At 47.5% G+C, this 17,546-nt stretch overlaps 1 protein-coding gene across 3 annotated transcripts in view; it reads left to right on the top strand.

Annotated features, from left to right (window-relative positions):
• Nucleotides 1-438: 438 nt before the first annotated feature.
• The window catches only part of LOC311011634 (complement C3-like), a 24,918-nt gene continuing 7,810 nt past the window's right edge, over nucleotides 439-17,546 (top strand). The window contains exons 1-27 of one of the 3 annotated variants that reach the window (XM_084006682.1): nucleotides 439-531; nucleotides 605-622; nucleotides 749-772; nucleotides 1,381-1,419; nucleotides 1,759-1,948; nucleotides 2,379-2,544; nucleotides 4,400-4,470; nucleotides 4,631-4,722; nucleotides 5,160-5,242; nucleotides 5,394-5,481; nucleotides 5,981-6,083; nucleotides 6,962-7,076; nucleotides 7,239-7,354; nucleotides 7,574-7,717; nucleotides 8,562-8,777; nucleotides 8,867-9,067; nucleotides 11,458-11,613; nucleotides 11,693-11,822; nucleotides 12,487-12,555; nucleotides 12,855-13,181; nucleotides 13,780-14,029; nucleotides 15,376-15,461; nucleotides 16,082-16,221; nucleotides 16,339-16,548; nucleotides 16,632-16,692; nucleotides 16,888-16,971; nucleotides 17,045-17,248. In XM_084006682.1, coding sequence (XP_083862808.1) covers nucleotides 443-531; nucleotides 605-622; nucleotides 749-772; nucleotides 1,381-1,419; nucleotides 1,759-1,948; nucleotides 2,379-2,544; nucleotides 4,400-4,470; nucleotides 4,631-4,722; nucleotides 5,160-5,242; nucleotides 5,394-5,481; nucleotides 5,981-6,083; nucleotides 6,962-7,076; nucleotides 7,239-7,354; nucleotides 7,574-7,717; nucleotides 8,562-8,777; nucleotides 8,867-9,067; nucleotides 11,458-11,613; nucleotides 11,693-11,822; nucleotides 12,487-12,555; nucleotides 12,855-13,181; nucleotides 13,780-14,029; nucleotides 15,376-15,461; nucleotides 16,082-16,221; nucleotides 16,339-16,548; nucleotides 16,632-16,692; nucleotides 16,888-16,971; nucleotides 17,045-17,248 — 3,472 coding nt within the window. In that variant the 5' untranslated portion in view covers nucleotides 439-442. Of the gene's footprint in view, nucleotides 532-604; nucleotides 623-748; nucleotides 773-1,380; nucleotides 1,420-1,758; nucleotides 1,949-2,378; nucleotides 2,545-4,399; nucleotides 4,471-4,630; nucleotides 4,723-5,111; nucleotides 5,243-5,393; nucleotides 5,482-5,980; nucleotides 6,084-6,961; nucleotides 7,077-7,238; nucleotides 7,355-7,573; nucleotides 7,718-8,561; nucleotides 8,778-8,866; nucleotides 9,068-11,457; nucleotides 11,614-11,692; nucleotides 11,823-12,486; nucleotides 12,556-12,854; nucleotides 13,182-13,779; nucleotides 14,030-15,375; nucleotides 15,462-16,081; nucleotides 16,222-16,338; nucleotides 16,549-16,631; nucleotides 16,693-16,887; nucleotides 16,972-17,044; nucleotides 17,249-17,546 lie in introns of all 3 variants that reach the window. The other 2 variants (XM_084006680.1, XM_084006681.1) reach the window with 2 other exon arrangements.

Here is a 17,546-nt window from a genome sequence, read left to right as displayed (position 1 = left end):
GTCACTATTTTGATCTATTGAAGATAAATAATCGTGGGCTAACAGCGAACGTAGTGCTGCTGCCCCCTAGTGGCTGTGTTCAGGGCCAATATTCAAGCATGACTCATATAATGTACCACTGATTTGTGACCCCAGTGGTGGTGAATGTAAATATTCTTCCTGGCAATATACTTTCCCTGTTTAGTAATACGCTGTTGAGGTTTTGAAATTGTGGTTTTCACATTATGGGACACAGTCGAGTCGATAAGAGAACATGAGGATGAATGTGTTGGTCCTTTTTGTGAGGGGGGGTTGAGTCAATATTCAGAATGCTGAACTTTGGGCTCCAGCAAGGACCCCTCCCAGGAGGAGGATCAGCCCTCCCAGGAGGAGGATCAGTCCTGCAGTGATGAGGTAGTCGGGGGGTTCTTGGAGGTGAGCCTCAGTCCACCGAGGATATCGGATGGTCAACATGGGTCGTTGGACGCTACACAACGTTTTATTTCTCATGCTCCTCTACGGCGCCGAAGGACAGTTTGATATTCCTGGGAGGTACTTCTCTGTCCTCTGAACACTGTTTTCACTTTCCTTTGCTCACTAACTAATGAGTTTGTCCTATTCACAGACGGCCCTGGCGAGACAGGTGTGTGTGTGTGTGTGTGTGTGTGTGTGTGTGTGTGTGTGTGTGTGTGTGTCAGATAATCACATTCATGGCTGCAGCCTTTTGTCTCTGACAGCTTAAGTTATTATTTGTGAATTTGCTCCCCAGGTTTTCACCAATAGGCAGACACACGTAAGTAACTCAACTTCACAGAAAATGTGACATAAATATAACGTATAGATTTTGAGATTAAATGTGTTTTATTCTTTCTCATCTGTAGTAGAATATTGAGGGTCCAGATGGTGAAATGTTTGGTTTGTGGTAGTGGAAGTATGTGGTTTGTTGCCCCTCCCCCGGTTCAGTTTAAAAATAAATATTTAATTTTTTTATGTTGTTTACATCCAATGGCCCTAATACGCCGTTGCATAATTATTTTTCAGCATCCGTTTAATCAAAATATAACATTTTCACGGCAAATAGAAGCCAGCACCATCAAGTGGACTGAAAAAGCAAATACTGTTTAACTACAGAGTTTATATAATATAAAAGCGTGATTCTGTTTGTCTTTGACAAGCAAACGTGTCGTGGTACTTTGTTTCATTGATTTGTAAGCCCTGCTTACATTCCTGAGTCTAACCTGTTTTCAGTGGATACATGTGATCTATTTCCCTTCTGCTTGTTTTTACTTCCAGTATTACCACACTGAAGCTAAACACCGTGTGACTTGTACATCCATGTTGTAATAAAAACGCAGTGCCGGGTCGGTCACTGACATTAATACTTGTTCTGTTTCTTTACAGGATCCAGAGACCAAAGGCCAAAGTTAGTTCTGCTCCGAGGTACCGTCGCCGTTAATCCATCGAACCACACTCTTGGTTAATCTCTAACCTCGACTGTCGGATTCATTGATTATCATTAGTTTAACGTCAATGCTCTTGCTTAACTTGCCTTCCAGCAGCTTTACAATGTTTCTGTAACACATATAAGTGCTGTAAATGTTTAAAGTCTCTTCCGGGCAACAAATATGATTCTTCTCGGGGAAGTATTCCCACTTTTTTTTTTATCCAAATATCCATTCAACAGTGGGAAGTTGATTCTCTAAATAAGTGTGCACTCTGGTTTAGTGATTAAAGGCAGTAGTTACTTCCTCTGCCTGGCATCGTGGCGTCTTCCTGCAGGTTCACTCTGCTGGCTCCGGACCTGCTGAGGACCGACGGCGAGGAGAACATCTACCTGCAGGCAGACGGCGTGGTCAACCCCGTCGCCGTCTCCATCATCGTCGTGGACTTCAGCAAGACCATCATGCTCCTCCTGGACTCCATCATGCTCAACGCATCAAACGGGTTCCACGCTCTCAAGACGATACAGGTGACTCGCCAGGGTCCAGACCTTCACTCGGATCCAGTTCAAAGAGACCGTCGCATTGTTTATGCTCAGTATTAAATATGATATATTGCATTGTAATTTCTTTGTATGCATTTGTTTGACCAGACCAGAATGAATCCCAGCACCACCTAGTGGACTGAAAATGCAATTGTTACAAAAAGGTTTCACAAATAACTTTATATAATACATGCATATATATATATATATATATATATATATATATATACACACACACATACAGAATGTTAGGTTGCTGTGTTAAAGCCCTACACTGAAAATACATTCTAACGGTCGATGCTCGGTTTGCGCCGGAGCCCAGTATCGGGACGATGTGGTTGCCGCATCACTACTGGACTGCTCCACATTATGGTGCCTTTTCTTACTCTCAACAACATCCCTCGTTTTATTCCAGCTTCCCTCGTACTATTTGAATCGCGACGAGAAAAAGAATAAGTATGTGCATCTGAAGCTGGACTTTGGGGACTACCACTCCGAGGAGAGGCTCCTGATGGTGTCCTTTCACTCTGGATACATCTTCATCCAGACAGACAAACCCATTTACAACCCTGGAGACACTGGTGAGCACTGGAGACACTAGAGACGCTGGTGACCACTAGAGACACTGGTGAGCACTAGAGACACTGGTGAACACTAGAGACACTGGTGAACACCAGAGACGCTAGAGACACTTGAGATGCTGGTGAACACTAGATACACTGATGAACACACAGAGATGCTGGTGAACACTAGAGACACTGGTGAACACTAGAGACGCTGGAGACACTAGAGACGCTGGTGAGCACTAGAGACACTGGTGAACACTAGAGACGCTGGTGAGCACTAGAGACACTGGTGAACACTAGAGACGCTGGTGAACACTAGAGACACTGGTGAACACTAGAGATGCTGGAGACACTGGTGAACACTAGAGACGCTGGTGAACACTAGAGACACTGGTGAACACTAGAGATGCTGGAGACACTGGTGAACACTAGAGACGCTGGTGAACACTAGAGACACTGGTGAACACTAGAGATGCTGGAGACACTGGTGAACACTAGAGACGCTGGTGAACACTAGAGACACTGGTGAACACTAGAGATGCTGGAGACACTGGTGAACACTAGAGACGCTGGTGAACACTAGAGACACTGGTGAACACTAGATGCTGGAGACACTGGTGAACACTAGAGACGCTGGTGAACACTAGAGACACTGGTGAACACTAGAGATGCTGGTGAACACTAGAGACGCTGGTGAAGATTTGAGACGCTGGTGAAGATTAGAGACGCTGGTGAAGATTAGAGACGCTGGTGAACACTAGAGACGCTGGTGAACACTAGAGACGCTGGTGAAGATTTGAGACGCTGGTGAACACTAGAGATGCTGGTGAACACTAGAGACGCTGGTGAATATTTGAGACGCTGGTGAAGATTAGAGACGCTGGTGAAGATTAGAGACGCTGGTGAACACTAGAGATGCTGGACACACTGGTGAACACTAGAGACATTGGTGAACACTAGAATGCTGGTGAACACTGGTGAGCACTGGTGAAGATTAGAGACATTGGTGAACACTAGAGATGCTGGTGAACACTAGAGACACTGGTGAACACTAGAGATGCTGGTGAACACTAGAGATGCTGGTGAAGATTAGAGACGCTGGTGAAGATTAGAGACGCTGGTGAAGATTAGAGACGCTGGTGAACACTAGAGATGCTGGTGAACACTAGAGATGCTGGAGACACTGGTGAACACTAGAGACGCTGGTGAACACTAGAGATGCTGGTGAACACTAGAGACGCTGGTGAAGATTTGAGACGCTGGTGAAGATTAGAGACGCTGGTGAACACTAGAGATGCTGGAGACACTGGTGAACACTAGAGACGCTGGTGAACACTAGAGACACTGGTGAACACTAGAGACGCTGGTGAAGATTTGAGACGCTGGTGAAGATTAGAGACGCTGGTGAAGATTAGAGACGCTGGTGAACACTAGAGACGCTGGTGAACACTAGAGACGCTGGACACACTGGTGAACACTAGAGACATTGGTGAACACTAGAGATGCTGGTGAAGATTAGAGATGCTGGTGAACACTAGAGACGCTGGTGAACACTGGTGAGCACTGGTGAGCACTGGTGAAGATTAGAGACATTGGTGAACACTAGAGATACTGGTGAACACTAGAGATGCTGGTGAAGATTTGAGACACTGGTGAAGATTAGAGACGCTGGTGAAGATTAGAGACGCTGGTGAACACTGGAGACACTAGAGACACTGGTGATGCTCACAGTTGAACCCATTTCTTTGTTGAGGTGATATAAACGGTGATAATAGTTAGACTAATTTAGATGTGTTTATAACAATAATATGAATATTGCACCGTGTGAATAATGTTACACTGTTGTTGAGTATTTTTCTTCCCTCTCCAGTTCGATTCAGAGTCTTTGCGTCCTCCCGGTCCTTTAAGGCGTTCGACAGCTCCGTCACCATCGACATCCAGGTAAATGAACACGACCTTGAGTCCATTAATGGATCGGCCAATTGCTCCCTTCTTCCAGCCTCTGAGACCTTTGACAACAACCTGGGAGTTTGAGTAATAATAATCCTTCACTTTCTTTTGAAGAGCTTAAGTCCGACAACGTTTGTGTATTGTGTTTCAGAATCCCAGCGGCGTCGTGGTCAAACAGATCTCCAGGATCAGAGCTGCCGATGGCGTTTTCGCTGACACATTCCCGCTCTCCGAAATAGTCAAGTAAGACCAACTCCGTCCTCTTCTCACATTTCATATTTATTCATGTTTATTATCAGAATGATATCTTTCTCATTTCATTTTTCTTTAATTTTTTTTTATGAAACAGGATGATTGTGGTTGATTTATTACTTGAACTAAAAGTTAAGAGTAAAAAACATAATCACATGTGAACAATGTCTTTTGGCAATTTTCATTAGAAAGCAAAAAAGCCTAAACCATTTGATGACATGATATGAAGGCATTCATAGTCGCCAGAGGCTGAATCTCACTAACCTTGTTGACAGCATGACTCCTTCTTTAGTGCCACCAGCTGGTCAAAATCTGCAACAACGCAATTAAATATCTCAACAAATTGGTGCAAAAACATATTTGCACGTTCTTGGTTCCAGGAGGATGAACCCTACTTACTTTTCTTATGTTACTGTGTGTCTTGGCAGTGAAGGGAAATGGTTGGTGACGGCGAAGTTTGACCACTGGCAGCAGAACACATTCACGTCCGAGTTCGAGGTGAAGAAATACGGTGAGTCAAGTCATCGTTTTCTTTCTTCCGCTCGTACGAGTTAAGCTAGCTTGCTAGCTGGGCGCCGCGGTGGATCGACCCAGAATGCATCTCTACATGTGAACATGAGATGCGGTTGTGCTTCGTTTTCACGGCGTGTGTTGTGTTTCAGTGCTTCCTGCCTTCAACGTCACCCTGACGCCCACAAAGTCCTTCCTCAGCCTGGACGACACGGAACTGGTGGTCGAGATCTCCGCCAGGTCGGTCTGACACACTCGCACAGGAAGTGACATCATATCGTGCAATTACAGTGAAGCTCAAACCCCTGCAACCACTACAGATCCACTTCAACTGTTCCGCCTCGCCGTTTGACCGCAGAATCACTTGTGTTGTCGTCGATCCAGAGACGATAGAATCCAGTAACAGCTAGACTGGCATTTCTCCCAGATCGATCGTTTTTATTTTATTGTTTTTTTTTTATTTTATTGGTTTAATAAGGAACACAGTTTTATATGATATGTAATAGGGGGTCCCTCCACCGGGTCTCTATAGGCCTTTGGGGTCCCTCCACCGGGTCTCTGTAGGCTTTGCGGGTCCTGAAAACGTTGAAGACCTCTGGTTTAGAGTAAACTAGCTGATGTTTGGTGCTCACACAGAGACCGACACACGTTAACACATGAAGCTCATTCATGAGTATATCGACATATGGACATTCCTGCAGATTCATAAGGAAAGAATGACTGACTGCTCGTGTGCCAGGTACCTGTACGGGGAGCCGGTCCAGGGGACGGCCTACGTTGTGTTCGGAGTGAAGATCAACCAGGAGATGAGAAGGCTGCCGTCGGTGAAGCAGGTGTCGGATGTAAGTCGCTCATCAGCTGTCGGCTAAATCACACATTTATGTCATGAATATTTCCTTCTGCTACATAATCGGCCATTCACCATCATCCACGCTATGCCCCGCCCCCATGCTGCTTCTACACCAGCTGTCAGATAGGGCTTGGAAGCTTTGGGAGTCTCACCATTCAATTTGACTCCAATTCATGAGGTCACGATTCAATTCAGAATCGCTTTTCGATCATGATTGGATGTATTTTTGAATGCGTGCATCCTTCAGCAGGATCTACGCCGGTCCTCTGTGAGCCAATCAAGGCAGTGTGCAAATGGTGTCGTGAGAGCATAAGATTATATCATTTAAATGTTTTTAAAGATCCAAAGATTACATTAATTCATGCTTAACTGATTTTTGAGAGTTATGAATCGACTTCCAATCGTAGAAGAAAAGAAAAATCGACATGAATTAATTTGACATGAATCATTTTTTTTGCCCCCCTCCCTACTGTCGGAGCTACCGTAGAGCCCACACTAATGGCTGTAAAGATATGATGTCATTTTTGCCGGACGACGCTGTGTTCTAATTGGCCAGTCTATGTTCAAGAGGTGGGACTTAACAAGGATTCAGTTTTGTTTGTTCCTAATCAAAGTTCACCGCTCATGTCGGGTTAATATTTAAAAAAGATGTGTGAAAGTTCATTATTGATCTGTGAAACTAGCATGTCGACTAAGGGGTTTTTTGTTAGAGCTTTCAACCACACCTCACAGCCTTCCTCGCTGGAACTGTGCTCAGTTATCGGTGCCAAGTCTTTTATCGTAAACATTATAAATAGATGATTTATTCATATTGATAAACATAAATCAACCTACAACTCAAGTGATAGTGTTGTTTGTGTTGTACTTCAGCTGGAAGGGGGCGTGGCCAAGCTGAGCATGGAGGAGATCCGGAGAGCTCACCCCGACCTCCGGTCTCTGGTGGGCAGCTCCGTGTATGTGAAGGCCTCGGTGCTCACCGCGTCGGGTAAGCACTTCCTGTCGGGACAAAAACAACTGATTTTCTATCAATAAAATAAACGTGTACACAACAAACACGGGCGACCTCGTCCGAGTTCAATTATCGCTGTCGTGCTCTCACAGCAGTCCCAGAACGGTGGCGCGTGACCCTGCGTTTCCTCCTCTACAGGAAGTGACCTGGTCGAAGCGGAGAAGACGGGCATCCAGATTGTGGCGTCTCCGTATGTCCTGTCCTTCAGAGACGTGCCAAAGTACTTCAAGCCGGGCCTGCCCTTGGACTTCACAGTAAGGACCGCCTTCTCTGTCCATGATCCGTCTGCTAGTCATAGCCCCGCCCCTGCACTTAAGCCCCACCCACTCTTACAGAACGCCTCCTGTGATCTCAATGGGATGGACTTCTGATTTAGATTCGAGGCCCTTTCCTCTTTTTGTTTGTTGTTCCTGGTCCTCCACAAGATGGATCCTCTGTGTGTTCAGCTTCACTCTTCCCCCCAACCTGTCCAGGTCCAGGTGAGCCACCATGACGGTTCTCCGGCCCGCAACATCCTGGTCAAGGTGAACCTGCTGGACGAGGTCCTGGTGGTCTCCTCCGGCTCCAGCAGAGTCTCCATCAACATGCCGAAAACGTTATCTTCACAAACCATCACGGTTAGTCGGACTGTGTTCTGCTTTCATTCACGGAAACTCACTTTGTACTTTAAATCAGCGTTTCTATCAGAAGACTATTGTCTTCTAATGGAATCAGAATGATCAACAACAGGAAGACCGACCATCACTGCTGTTGTCCTCCTCCTCTTACTTCTTCACCTCCTCATCTTCCTCCTCGTCCTCCCCTTCTCACTCGATCAACTCCTCCTCCTCTTACTTCTTCACCTCCTCATCTTCCTCCTCGTCCTCCCCTTCTCACTCGATCAACTCCTCCTCCTCTTACTTCTTCACCTCATCTTCCTTCTCGTCCTCTCCCTCTAACTCCATCACCTCTTCGTCCCCCTCTTCTTCGTGCCCTCCCTCCGCCTCATCCTTGTCCTCCTCCTCCTCGTCATTGTCCTCCTCGTCCTCCCCCTCTAACTTCTTCACCTCCTCGCCCTCCTACTCATCCTTGTCCCCCTCCTCCTCCTCCCCATCTAACTTCTTTGCCTCCTCTTCCTCCTCGTCTTCCTCCTCCTCATCTTCTTCCTCCTTGTCCTCGCCCTCTAACTTCTTCGCCTCCTCACCCTCCTCCTCGTCTTCCTCCTCCTTGTCCTCTTCCTCCTCCTCGTCTTCCTCCTCCTCTCTGGTTCTCAGCCCTCTACATGTTGTCCCAACCAGATGTTGACCTGAGATCAGATTGCAGAGCTCCAGCTGTGATTTGTAGCTGAACTCATCACCTGAAAGTGTTTCCTCATGAGTCGCCGTGGCGACGGATGTTTCCACGTGTTACTAGGAGTGAGTTAAAATGAGAACCTGGAGTCACGACTCACTGTTAGTGTTTAACCGCTAGTCTGATTCCCAGGCTGAGACCACGCAGGCTGACCTGAGACCAGAGCAGCAGGCCAAACACACCGTCACCGTGCAGCCGTACGTCGCCTTCAACCGCCGCCATCAGAACTACCTGTACGTCTCCACGGCGACCAACACGGCGTCCCTGGGAGACAGGCTGTCCCTGAAGCTGAGCATCAGCCCTGCAGACCCGACATACAGACAGTTCATCACCCACGTCACCTACCTGGTGAGACCAGGACCCAGTCCACATCTCCTGGAGGTCAGAAATCAGCAACGGATCAAATCATGACCATCTTCCCCCCAAACCCCCCTCAGGTGCTGAGTAGAGGCAAGATAGTCGCTGCCGAGCGCCTGGCGGTGACGGGTCAGCTGATCACCAGCGTCGGCCTGACGGTCACGCCGGAGATGATGCCGTCCTTCCGCTTCGTGGCGTTCTACAGCATCCCCTGGGAGGGCCGGGAGGAGGTGGTGGCCGACTCCGTCTGGGTGGATGTAGCCGATTCCTGCGTGGGGGGGGTGAGTCATCGTAGGGGGGGGAGTCATCGGCCTGTGAAGAGGACTACATAGAGGATAGAGGACTACGTAGAGGACTATGTGGAGGATAGAGGACTTTGTAGAGGATAGAGGATTACGTAGAGGATAGAGGACTACATAGAGGACTTTGTAGAGGATAGAGGACTACGTAGAGGATAGAGGATTACGTAGAGGATAGAGGACTACGTAGAGGACTACATAGAGGATAGAGGACTACATAGAGGATAGAGGACTACATAGAGGATAGAGGACTACGTAGAGGACTATGTGGAGGATAGAGGACTTTGTAGAGGATAGAGGACTACGTAGAGGATAGAGGACTACATAGAGGACTTTGTAGAGGATAGAGGACTACGTAGAGGATAGAGGATTACGTAGAGGATAGAGGACTACATAGAGGATAGAGGACTACGTAGAGGATAGAGGACTACATAGAGGATAGAGGACTACGTAGAGGACTATGTGGAGGATAGAGGACTACATAGAGGATAGAGGACTACATAGAGGATAGAGGACTACGTAGAGGACTATGTGGAGGATAGAGGACTTTGTAGAGGATAGAGGATTACGTAGAGGATAGAGGACTACATAGAGGATAGAGGACTACGTAGAGGACTATGTGGAGGATAGAGGACTTTGTAGAGGATAGAGGATTACGTAGAGGATAGAGGACTACATAGAGGACTTTGTAGAGGATAGAGGACTACGTAGAGGATAGAGGACTACGTAGAGGATAGAGGATTACGTAGAGGATAGAGGACTACATAGAGGATAGAGGACTACGTAGAGGACTACATAGAGGATAGAGGACTACATAGTAGAGGATAGAGGACTACATAGAGGATAGAGGACTACATAGAGGATAGAGGACTATGTAGAGGATAGAGGACTACATAGAGGATAGAGGACTACGTAGAGGACTACATAGAGGATAGAGGACTATGTAGAGGACTACATAGAGGATAGAGGACTACATAGAGGACTACATAGAGGATAGAGGACTACATAGAGGACTTTGTAGAGGATAGAGGACTACATAGAGGATAGAGGACTACGTAGAGGACTACATAGAGGATAGAGGACTACATAGAGGATAGAGGACTACGTAGAGGATAGAGGACTACATAGAGGACTACATAGAGGACTACATAGAGGATAGAGGACTACGTAGAGGATAGAGGACTACGTAGAGGATAGAGGACTACATAGAGGACTACATAGAGGACTACATAGAGGATAGAGGACTACGTAGAGGATAGAGGACTACATAGAGGACTACATAGAGGATAGAGGACTACGTAGAGGATAGAGGACTACATAGAGGACTACATAGAGGATAGAGGACTACGTAGAGAATAGAGGACTACGTAGAGGATAGAAGACTATGTGGAGCACTTTCTGTGAAGCACTTTGGTTGCGGCTCAGCCGTTTGTATATGTGCTATATAAATAAAATTTGATTGATTGATTGATTGATTTGACTATGTGGAGGACTACGTAGAGGATAGAGGACTACATAGAGGACTACGTAGAGGATAGAGGACTACATAGAGGACTACATAGAGGATAGAGGACTACGTAGAGGACTACGTAGAGGATAGAGGACTACATAGAGGACTACGTAGAGGATAGAGGACTACATAGAGGACTACGTAGAGGATAGAGGACTACATAGAGGACTACATAGAGGATAGAGGACTACATATAGGACTACATAGAGGATAGAGGACTACATAGAGGATAGAGGACTACATAGAGGACTACATAGAGGATAGAGGACTACATAGAGGATAGAGGACTATGTGGAGGACTATGTGGAGGACTACGTAGAGGATAGAGGACTACGTAGAGGATAGAGGACTACATAGAGGATAGAGGACTACGTAGAGGATAGAGGACTACGTAGAGGACTATGTGGAGGATAGAGGACTTTGTAGAGGATAGAGGACTACGTAGAGGATAGAGGACTACATAGAGGATAGAGGACTACGTAGAGGATAGAGGACTACATAGAGGATAGAGGACTACGTAGAGGACTATGTGGAGGATAGAGGACTTTGTAGAGGATAGAGGACTACGTAGAGGATAGAGGACTACATAGAGGATAGAGGACTACATAGAGGATAGAGGACTACGTAGAGGATAGAGGACTACATAGAGGACTTTGTAGAGGATAGAGGACTTTGTAGAGGATAGAGGACTATGTGGAGGACTATGTGGAGGACTATGTAGAGGAAAAAAACATTTTTGGACGTTACTCAGACAACTGGTTTTCCAAGTGGTTTCGCCTCCTAAAGCGAGTCCCAGAAGAGGAGTCCTGTCCTCCGGTCTGTTGTCCGTCTCTGATGCCTTCTAACTGCCCGTGTCTTCCAGCTGAGCGTGGGGCCGGTGGGCGGCGTCCGTCGAGACTACGAGCCCGGGAAGAGCTTCAGTTTTCAGATCAGAGGGGATCCGGGGGCAAAGGTCAGCCTGGTCGCCGTGGACAACGCTGTGTATCTGCTCAGCAGGGACAGACTCACGCAGAGGAAGGTGTGTGTGTGTGTGTGTGTGTGTGTGTGGATAGTGTACATGTATAAATAAAGGAATAAAAACACTTCCCATTCCTCAGATTTGGGGCGCGGTGGAGAACGGAGACCTCGGCTGCACCCGTGGGGGGGGCAGGGACGCCTCTGCGACGTTCTCGGACGCAGGACTGCTCTTCGCCTCCAGCACCGGGTTCAAAACCAACGTCAGACAAGGTACCCACCAACACAGCGGGGAGGGGTGTCCTATCCAGGAGATATATATATATATATATATATATATATATATATATACAAAAATAGCCTTTCCTGCATCGATGCAGAATCACGATGCATCATAGAGTGGATTATATCTCCCACCGCTAGCTAGCGTAGCATGTCCTCTGGTCATTCAATTATTAACTAGCCTGTATGTAATAACCATACGGTAAAGAAAATTCAAATGAATATGGAGAAAACAGTTTGTTCTTGTGCTGTTGTCAGTGTGGTAGTTCTTATATAGCGTTGGCTTGTAACAGTCCATTTCTCCCACGGAAAGGTCGCGGCTGAAGGTCGCGTCAGCGCCGTGCGTTTGCCAGTATGGCTTCACGGAGCAAAAGGTCACTCATATTGACTTAGACAGATTAAACTGTCATGCAACAGTAAAACTCTCCTCTCAAACCCCCAAATACTTGGAAAAAAACGAATTTAGTATATATATATATATACATATGTACAGTATATAAATATATATATGCTGTACATATATATGCACTGCAGCGTTCTCCTACCTCACGCAGCCCTACTTGATATCTCTCAGAGTTAATTTGTAAAGAAAAAGAAAGAAAACAAGTCCGACCAGGATGTACATCATGATGTTTTCCTCCTCTCTTCCCGCCAGCCTTGCAGTGTCCACGCAGGGCCAGACGGAGGCGCTCTGCCGAGCTGCAGCAGCGTAAAGCTCAGCTGGGTGAGTAACATGAGATAAGAAACGACGAGCTGACGGGTTAAAATCATTTTGGGTTCAGTTTCTTCGTGTGCTTGTTTGAGCTCTGGAAGGCCATTCAGAGATACTTAAAAGAAATGATAGGTGACTCACAAACATGGCAGGAAGTGATGCAGCTGCTCCTGCTGGTGTAGGAATCATCTGTCATCAGTGTGACTCTTCTTCTTGTTTGGCGGCTCTTTGGCTGCTAGCGTTCCTCGTCGTCATGACAACAATCACTCAAACACACGATGTTGACGTGGTGTCTGATGTTCTGCCTGCAGAGAGTCACTACAAGGAGAAGCTGCAGCGGCGCTGCTGCAAGGACGGCCTCAGGGAGATCCCCATGCCGTACTCCTGCACGCGGCGCTCCCTCTACATCACCGAGGGCGCCCAATGCATCCGGGCCTTCCGCTACTGCTGCGCCACCTACAGGAGCCAAGAGGTGGACACGGAGATTCCCACCAGCCCACCGCCCTTCACCACGACTCCCCCGACCACCACCACCACCGCCGCCACCATCGCCGCCATCCATCCATTCCGGCGCTCTGATCGCTTTGATCAAATGCGATATAATTCACAAGGTAGAGAGTGGTCTATGGCAACCTTTGGTAATCCCCACTGAACCTGATCTCTTCTGTTTGTGATCTCGCAACGTCTTTGATTTGATATATATATATAATATATCACCAATAATGGATACAAATGCATTTAATCGGATGAATCGTGATTCTTATGATTAATGTTTTGATACATATAAGACACTCTCCCCTGCCAGCATGTAGTCTACTGAATAATGTTAAAAATAACTGAGCATATTTTAATTACATTTTTGTATTCAGCATAAAATATTATGCAGGTTTACTTTTTTATAGAATAAATATGTTATTTTTCACCTTTCAGAAGAATACAGATAGTCTCACTCGCATTATTGCATGTTTATTTCATGGATATAGAATTTTGGTTACAAGTTACTGAATCGAATCGAATCGAATCATTACAAACCAAAAAAAATGTCCTTGAATCGAATCACCAACTAGTGTATCGTTAATCGAATCGTCGTGAAGCCAAAGATTCACACCCCTAACCCGCTGAGTCAGCTTATAGCAAGAAACGGCTCCGGTCATGAACAAACTCATGTCCAACAGAAACCCCTACTGTGTGCCGGCCGACCACACCCTCTGACCAGGAACTCATGTGTTTACATAGATGAGATGCCCGGTCCACCTGGCTCACCTCAACTGATTGGACAAGCTGGACTGCCTGGACCACCTGAACCTGACCTGTTCATGGTCTTTAGTAGAGCAAACAAAATGGCAGAAGACGAAGACAGGGAGCGGGAGGAGGAGGAGGAGGAGGAGGAGTATCTGGATGAGACCGATGTGTATCTGCGATCCAAGTTCTACGAGTCTTGGCTGTGGACGGACGTGAATCTGCCCGACCAGCCGGAGAGAGATGGGTGAGTGAAAATCCTCGTTAAGTTCTATCAACGCAGTTAAATGATCATGACAAACATCCGACATCACTGCCCTTTGTGCAATATTAGTGTCTGTCCCTGCAGCGGAGCTAAGAATTAAAGCATCAATTTAATTCATTTGAGAATTTATAAATCACCACATATACATATATAATATCACAATATTCAACATGAATCAATATTTCTTACAGCGCAAAAGACTTATATAGTTAATACGTGAGCTACTATCTAGACCTCTGGGGGGACCATGGTCTGGTCTGGTCTCTGCACTAACGTGAGCTACTATCTAGACCTCTGGGGGGACCATGGTCTGGTCTGGTCTCTGCACTAACGTGAGCTACTATCTAGACCTCTGGGGGGACCATGGTCTGGTCTGGTCTCTGCACTAATGTGAGCTGCTATCTAGACCTCTGGGGGGACCATGGTCTGGTCTGGTCTCTGGACTAATGTGAGCTACTATCTAGACCTCTGGGAGGACCATAGTCTGGTCTGGTCTCTGCACTAACGTGAGCTACTATCTAGACCTCTGGGGGAACCATGGTCTGGTCTGGTCTCTGCACTAATGTGAGCTGCTATCTAGACCTCTGGGGGGACCATGGTCTGGTCTGGTCTCTGCACTAATGTGAGCTACTATCTAGACCTCCGGGGGACCACAGACCCAGGAGACCACATTCGGTTCCTCCATTTCTGATTCAGCATCGTCATGACGATATCAGTGCTATTAAAAACAAAACTCTTTGTAAATGTTTGGGTCTTGACCTCAACTGGAAGTTCATCGGTTTCATTCGACCGCGCCGTCTCTGTTTGTTTGAGTCTGTGAATCATCGCCACGGCAACAAGGCAGTAAACAGTGACACTGAGATTTAGTTGAGCAACCGGTAATCTGGTGTTTTGTAACAAGTCATGAAGATTGTGACTCCCTGCATGGCATCACGGTGTGTTGGTTGATAACAGCTGCACAAAGAGCTCCGAGTCAACAACACACTGATCGTTGTGAAACGGCATGTTATTGTTTCTCCCCGAGGTCACATTCTGGTTTTTAAATGAAATCACAGAGACACAGACTGACCAAGAGGAGATACAAAGAGAAACAAAGAGAAACATTGAATGACCAGAAAGGGATGCAAAATGAGCAAATTAAGACAGAAAAGACAACAAAGAGGCAAAGAACACTAAAATGTACAGTTACTACAAAGAGATGCAAAACAACAGAAAAAAGGACACAAAGGACGATGAAAAGAGGCAAATCAAGCAAGAAGACCAGAAAGGGATGCAAAATGGCTCTCTGCATCGTTTCATAACGTTGATGCAGATTTACTCATCCACAGGAAGGCCTCCAAGAACATGGACCATCCCTTACCTGACAGCATCACAGAGTGGGGAGTTCTGGCCATCAGTGCATCTCCTCATACAGGTACGAGGAGCAAGAGGAGGAGGAAAGGGAGGAGGAGGGAGGAAGATCAGGAGGGAGAGGAGGAGAAGGGAGGAAGAGGAGGGGGGAGGAGATTGGAAGAAGAGGAGGAGGGAAGAAGAGGTTGGAACATGAAGGAGGCAGAGGGAGGAAGATCAGGAGGAGGAAGAAGAAGGGGAGAGGAAGGCGAGGAGCAGGGAGGAAGGAGAGGGAGGGGGAGGTTGGAAGAGAAGGAGGAGGGTAGAGGAGGTTGGAAGTGCATGAGGAGGCAGAGGGAGGAGGAAAGGGAGGGAGAGGAAGAGGAGGTTGGAGGAGCAGCAGGAGGAGAAGAGGAGGTAGTTGGAGGCAGAGGGAGGAGGAGAGAGATAGGAGACAAGGAGGAGGGAGGAAGAGGAGGGAGAAGGGAGAGGAGGACATGGAAGAGCAGGAGGATGAGGAGGGAGAGTGAGGAGGACACAGAGGGGGAAAAGGGAGAGGACAAGTAGGAGAAGAATTTCTTGACAGCAGACGTCACCGCTAGACTCCAGAAATCAAACCATGTATAAATGTGAAGTAGACTCTCTGAGGAGGAGGAGGAGGAGGAGGAGGATGAGGAGAAGGAGGTGATCGTGGTCTTCTTGCAGGTTTCTGCGTTGCCGAGCCGTACAACGTCCGGGCCTGGAAGCGGTTCTTCGTGGATCTGAGGCTGCCGTACTCGGTGGCGAGGAACGAACAGGTGGAGATCAAAGCCGTGGTCCACAACTACGGCTACGACGCGCTGCAGGTGAGACAGGCCACGCAGTGAGACAGGCCACGCAGTGAGACAGCATTGAGACTGTGCCTGAGGGAATTCCACAGTTGGTGTTCCTCTCCAGAGCGACTGAGCGTTGTCTCCTCTCAGGTTCGGGTGGTGCTGATGAAGACGGAGGGCGTGTGCAGCGTCGCCTTCAAGGACAGACACACGCAGGAAGTGACGGTGCCGGCCGGCTCTTCTGTCGCGGTGCCTTACACCGTCGTGCCACTGGTGGTGGGGAAACTCCCGCTGGAGGTGATGGTGGTGGGCAGAGACATGATGGGGGGAGACCGCATCCAGAAACTCCTCCGGGTGGTGGTGAGTCCCTCTGGATGAGGAAGACGTCATTATATCAGCCTTCTTCTCATTCAATATAGATTTATGACCCTTGACCCAAACAGATGGACGGCGTGCAGAAGGCTGAGGTCTGGAGTGCGGTGTTGAACCCGTCTGCTGAGGGAGGTAAGAAGTTATCTCCTTTTAAAAAAGGTTTTATTTAGATGTTTAGATGCACGTTTCAGCATTTCAAAGTTCTGAGGATAAAAGAGAGACAAAGAGAATGAAACATATCGTAAAGGGACATTAAAAAAAACAAGAGAGCCAAGTTAATAGAATAAAAACAAGCTTCTGGCTCTGGTATGTTTACGTTCACAACAGGGACGCAGACGCTTCGCGTGGAAAAGGTCGAACTGGAGTCGGTCGTGCCGAACTCCGTGCCAGAGACCTTCATCAACGTCAGAGGTCAGCAGACGGAGCTGTGGTGAGGGTCAACCATGAACCCCTGACAGCGTCTGACTCCTCCTCTCCCCTCCAGGTAACGTGTTGGCAGACAGCATTGATAACTCCATCAGCGAGGACTCTCTGGCCTCCCTGATCCGGATGCCCGGTGGCTGCGTGGAGCAGAACCTGGCCAGCATCACCCTCCCGCTCATCGCCACCCTCTACCTGGAGAGAACCGACGGCTGGGAGAGTGTCGGGGTGCAGCGCAAGGCTGAGGCACTCCGCTACATCAGGAGAGGTGAGATGAAGGGAGGGGCTCCTCCTCGGACGGATGGATGGGTGGAGGGATGGATGGATGGATGGATGATGAATGGATGGATGGGTGGATGGAGGGATGAATGGATGGATAGATGATGAATGGATGAATGGATGGATGGATGGATGGATGGATGGATGATGAATGGATGGATGGGTGGATGGAGGGATGAATGGATGGATAGATGATGAATGGATGAATGGATGGATGGATAGATGATGAATGGATGAATGGATGGATGGATGGATGGATGGATGATGAATGGATGAATGGATGGATG

The sequence above is a fragment of the Eutrigla gurnardus genome, assembly GCF_963514095.1.
Source record: "Eutrigla gurnardus genome assembly, chromosome: 3".
NCBI lineage: Eukaryota > Metazoa > Chordata > Actinopteri > Perciformes > Triglidae > Eutrigla > Eutrigla gurnardus.
The sequence above is the reverse complement of the archived record's forward strand: the minus strand, read 5'-3'. Positions and strand labels throughout refer to the sequence as shown.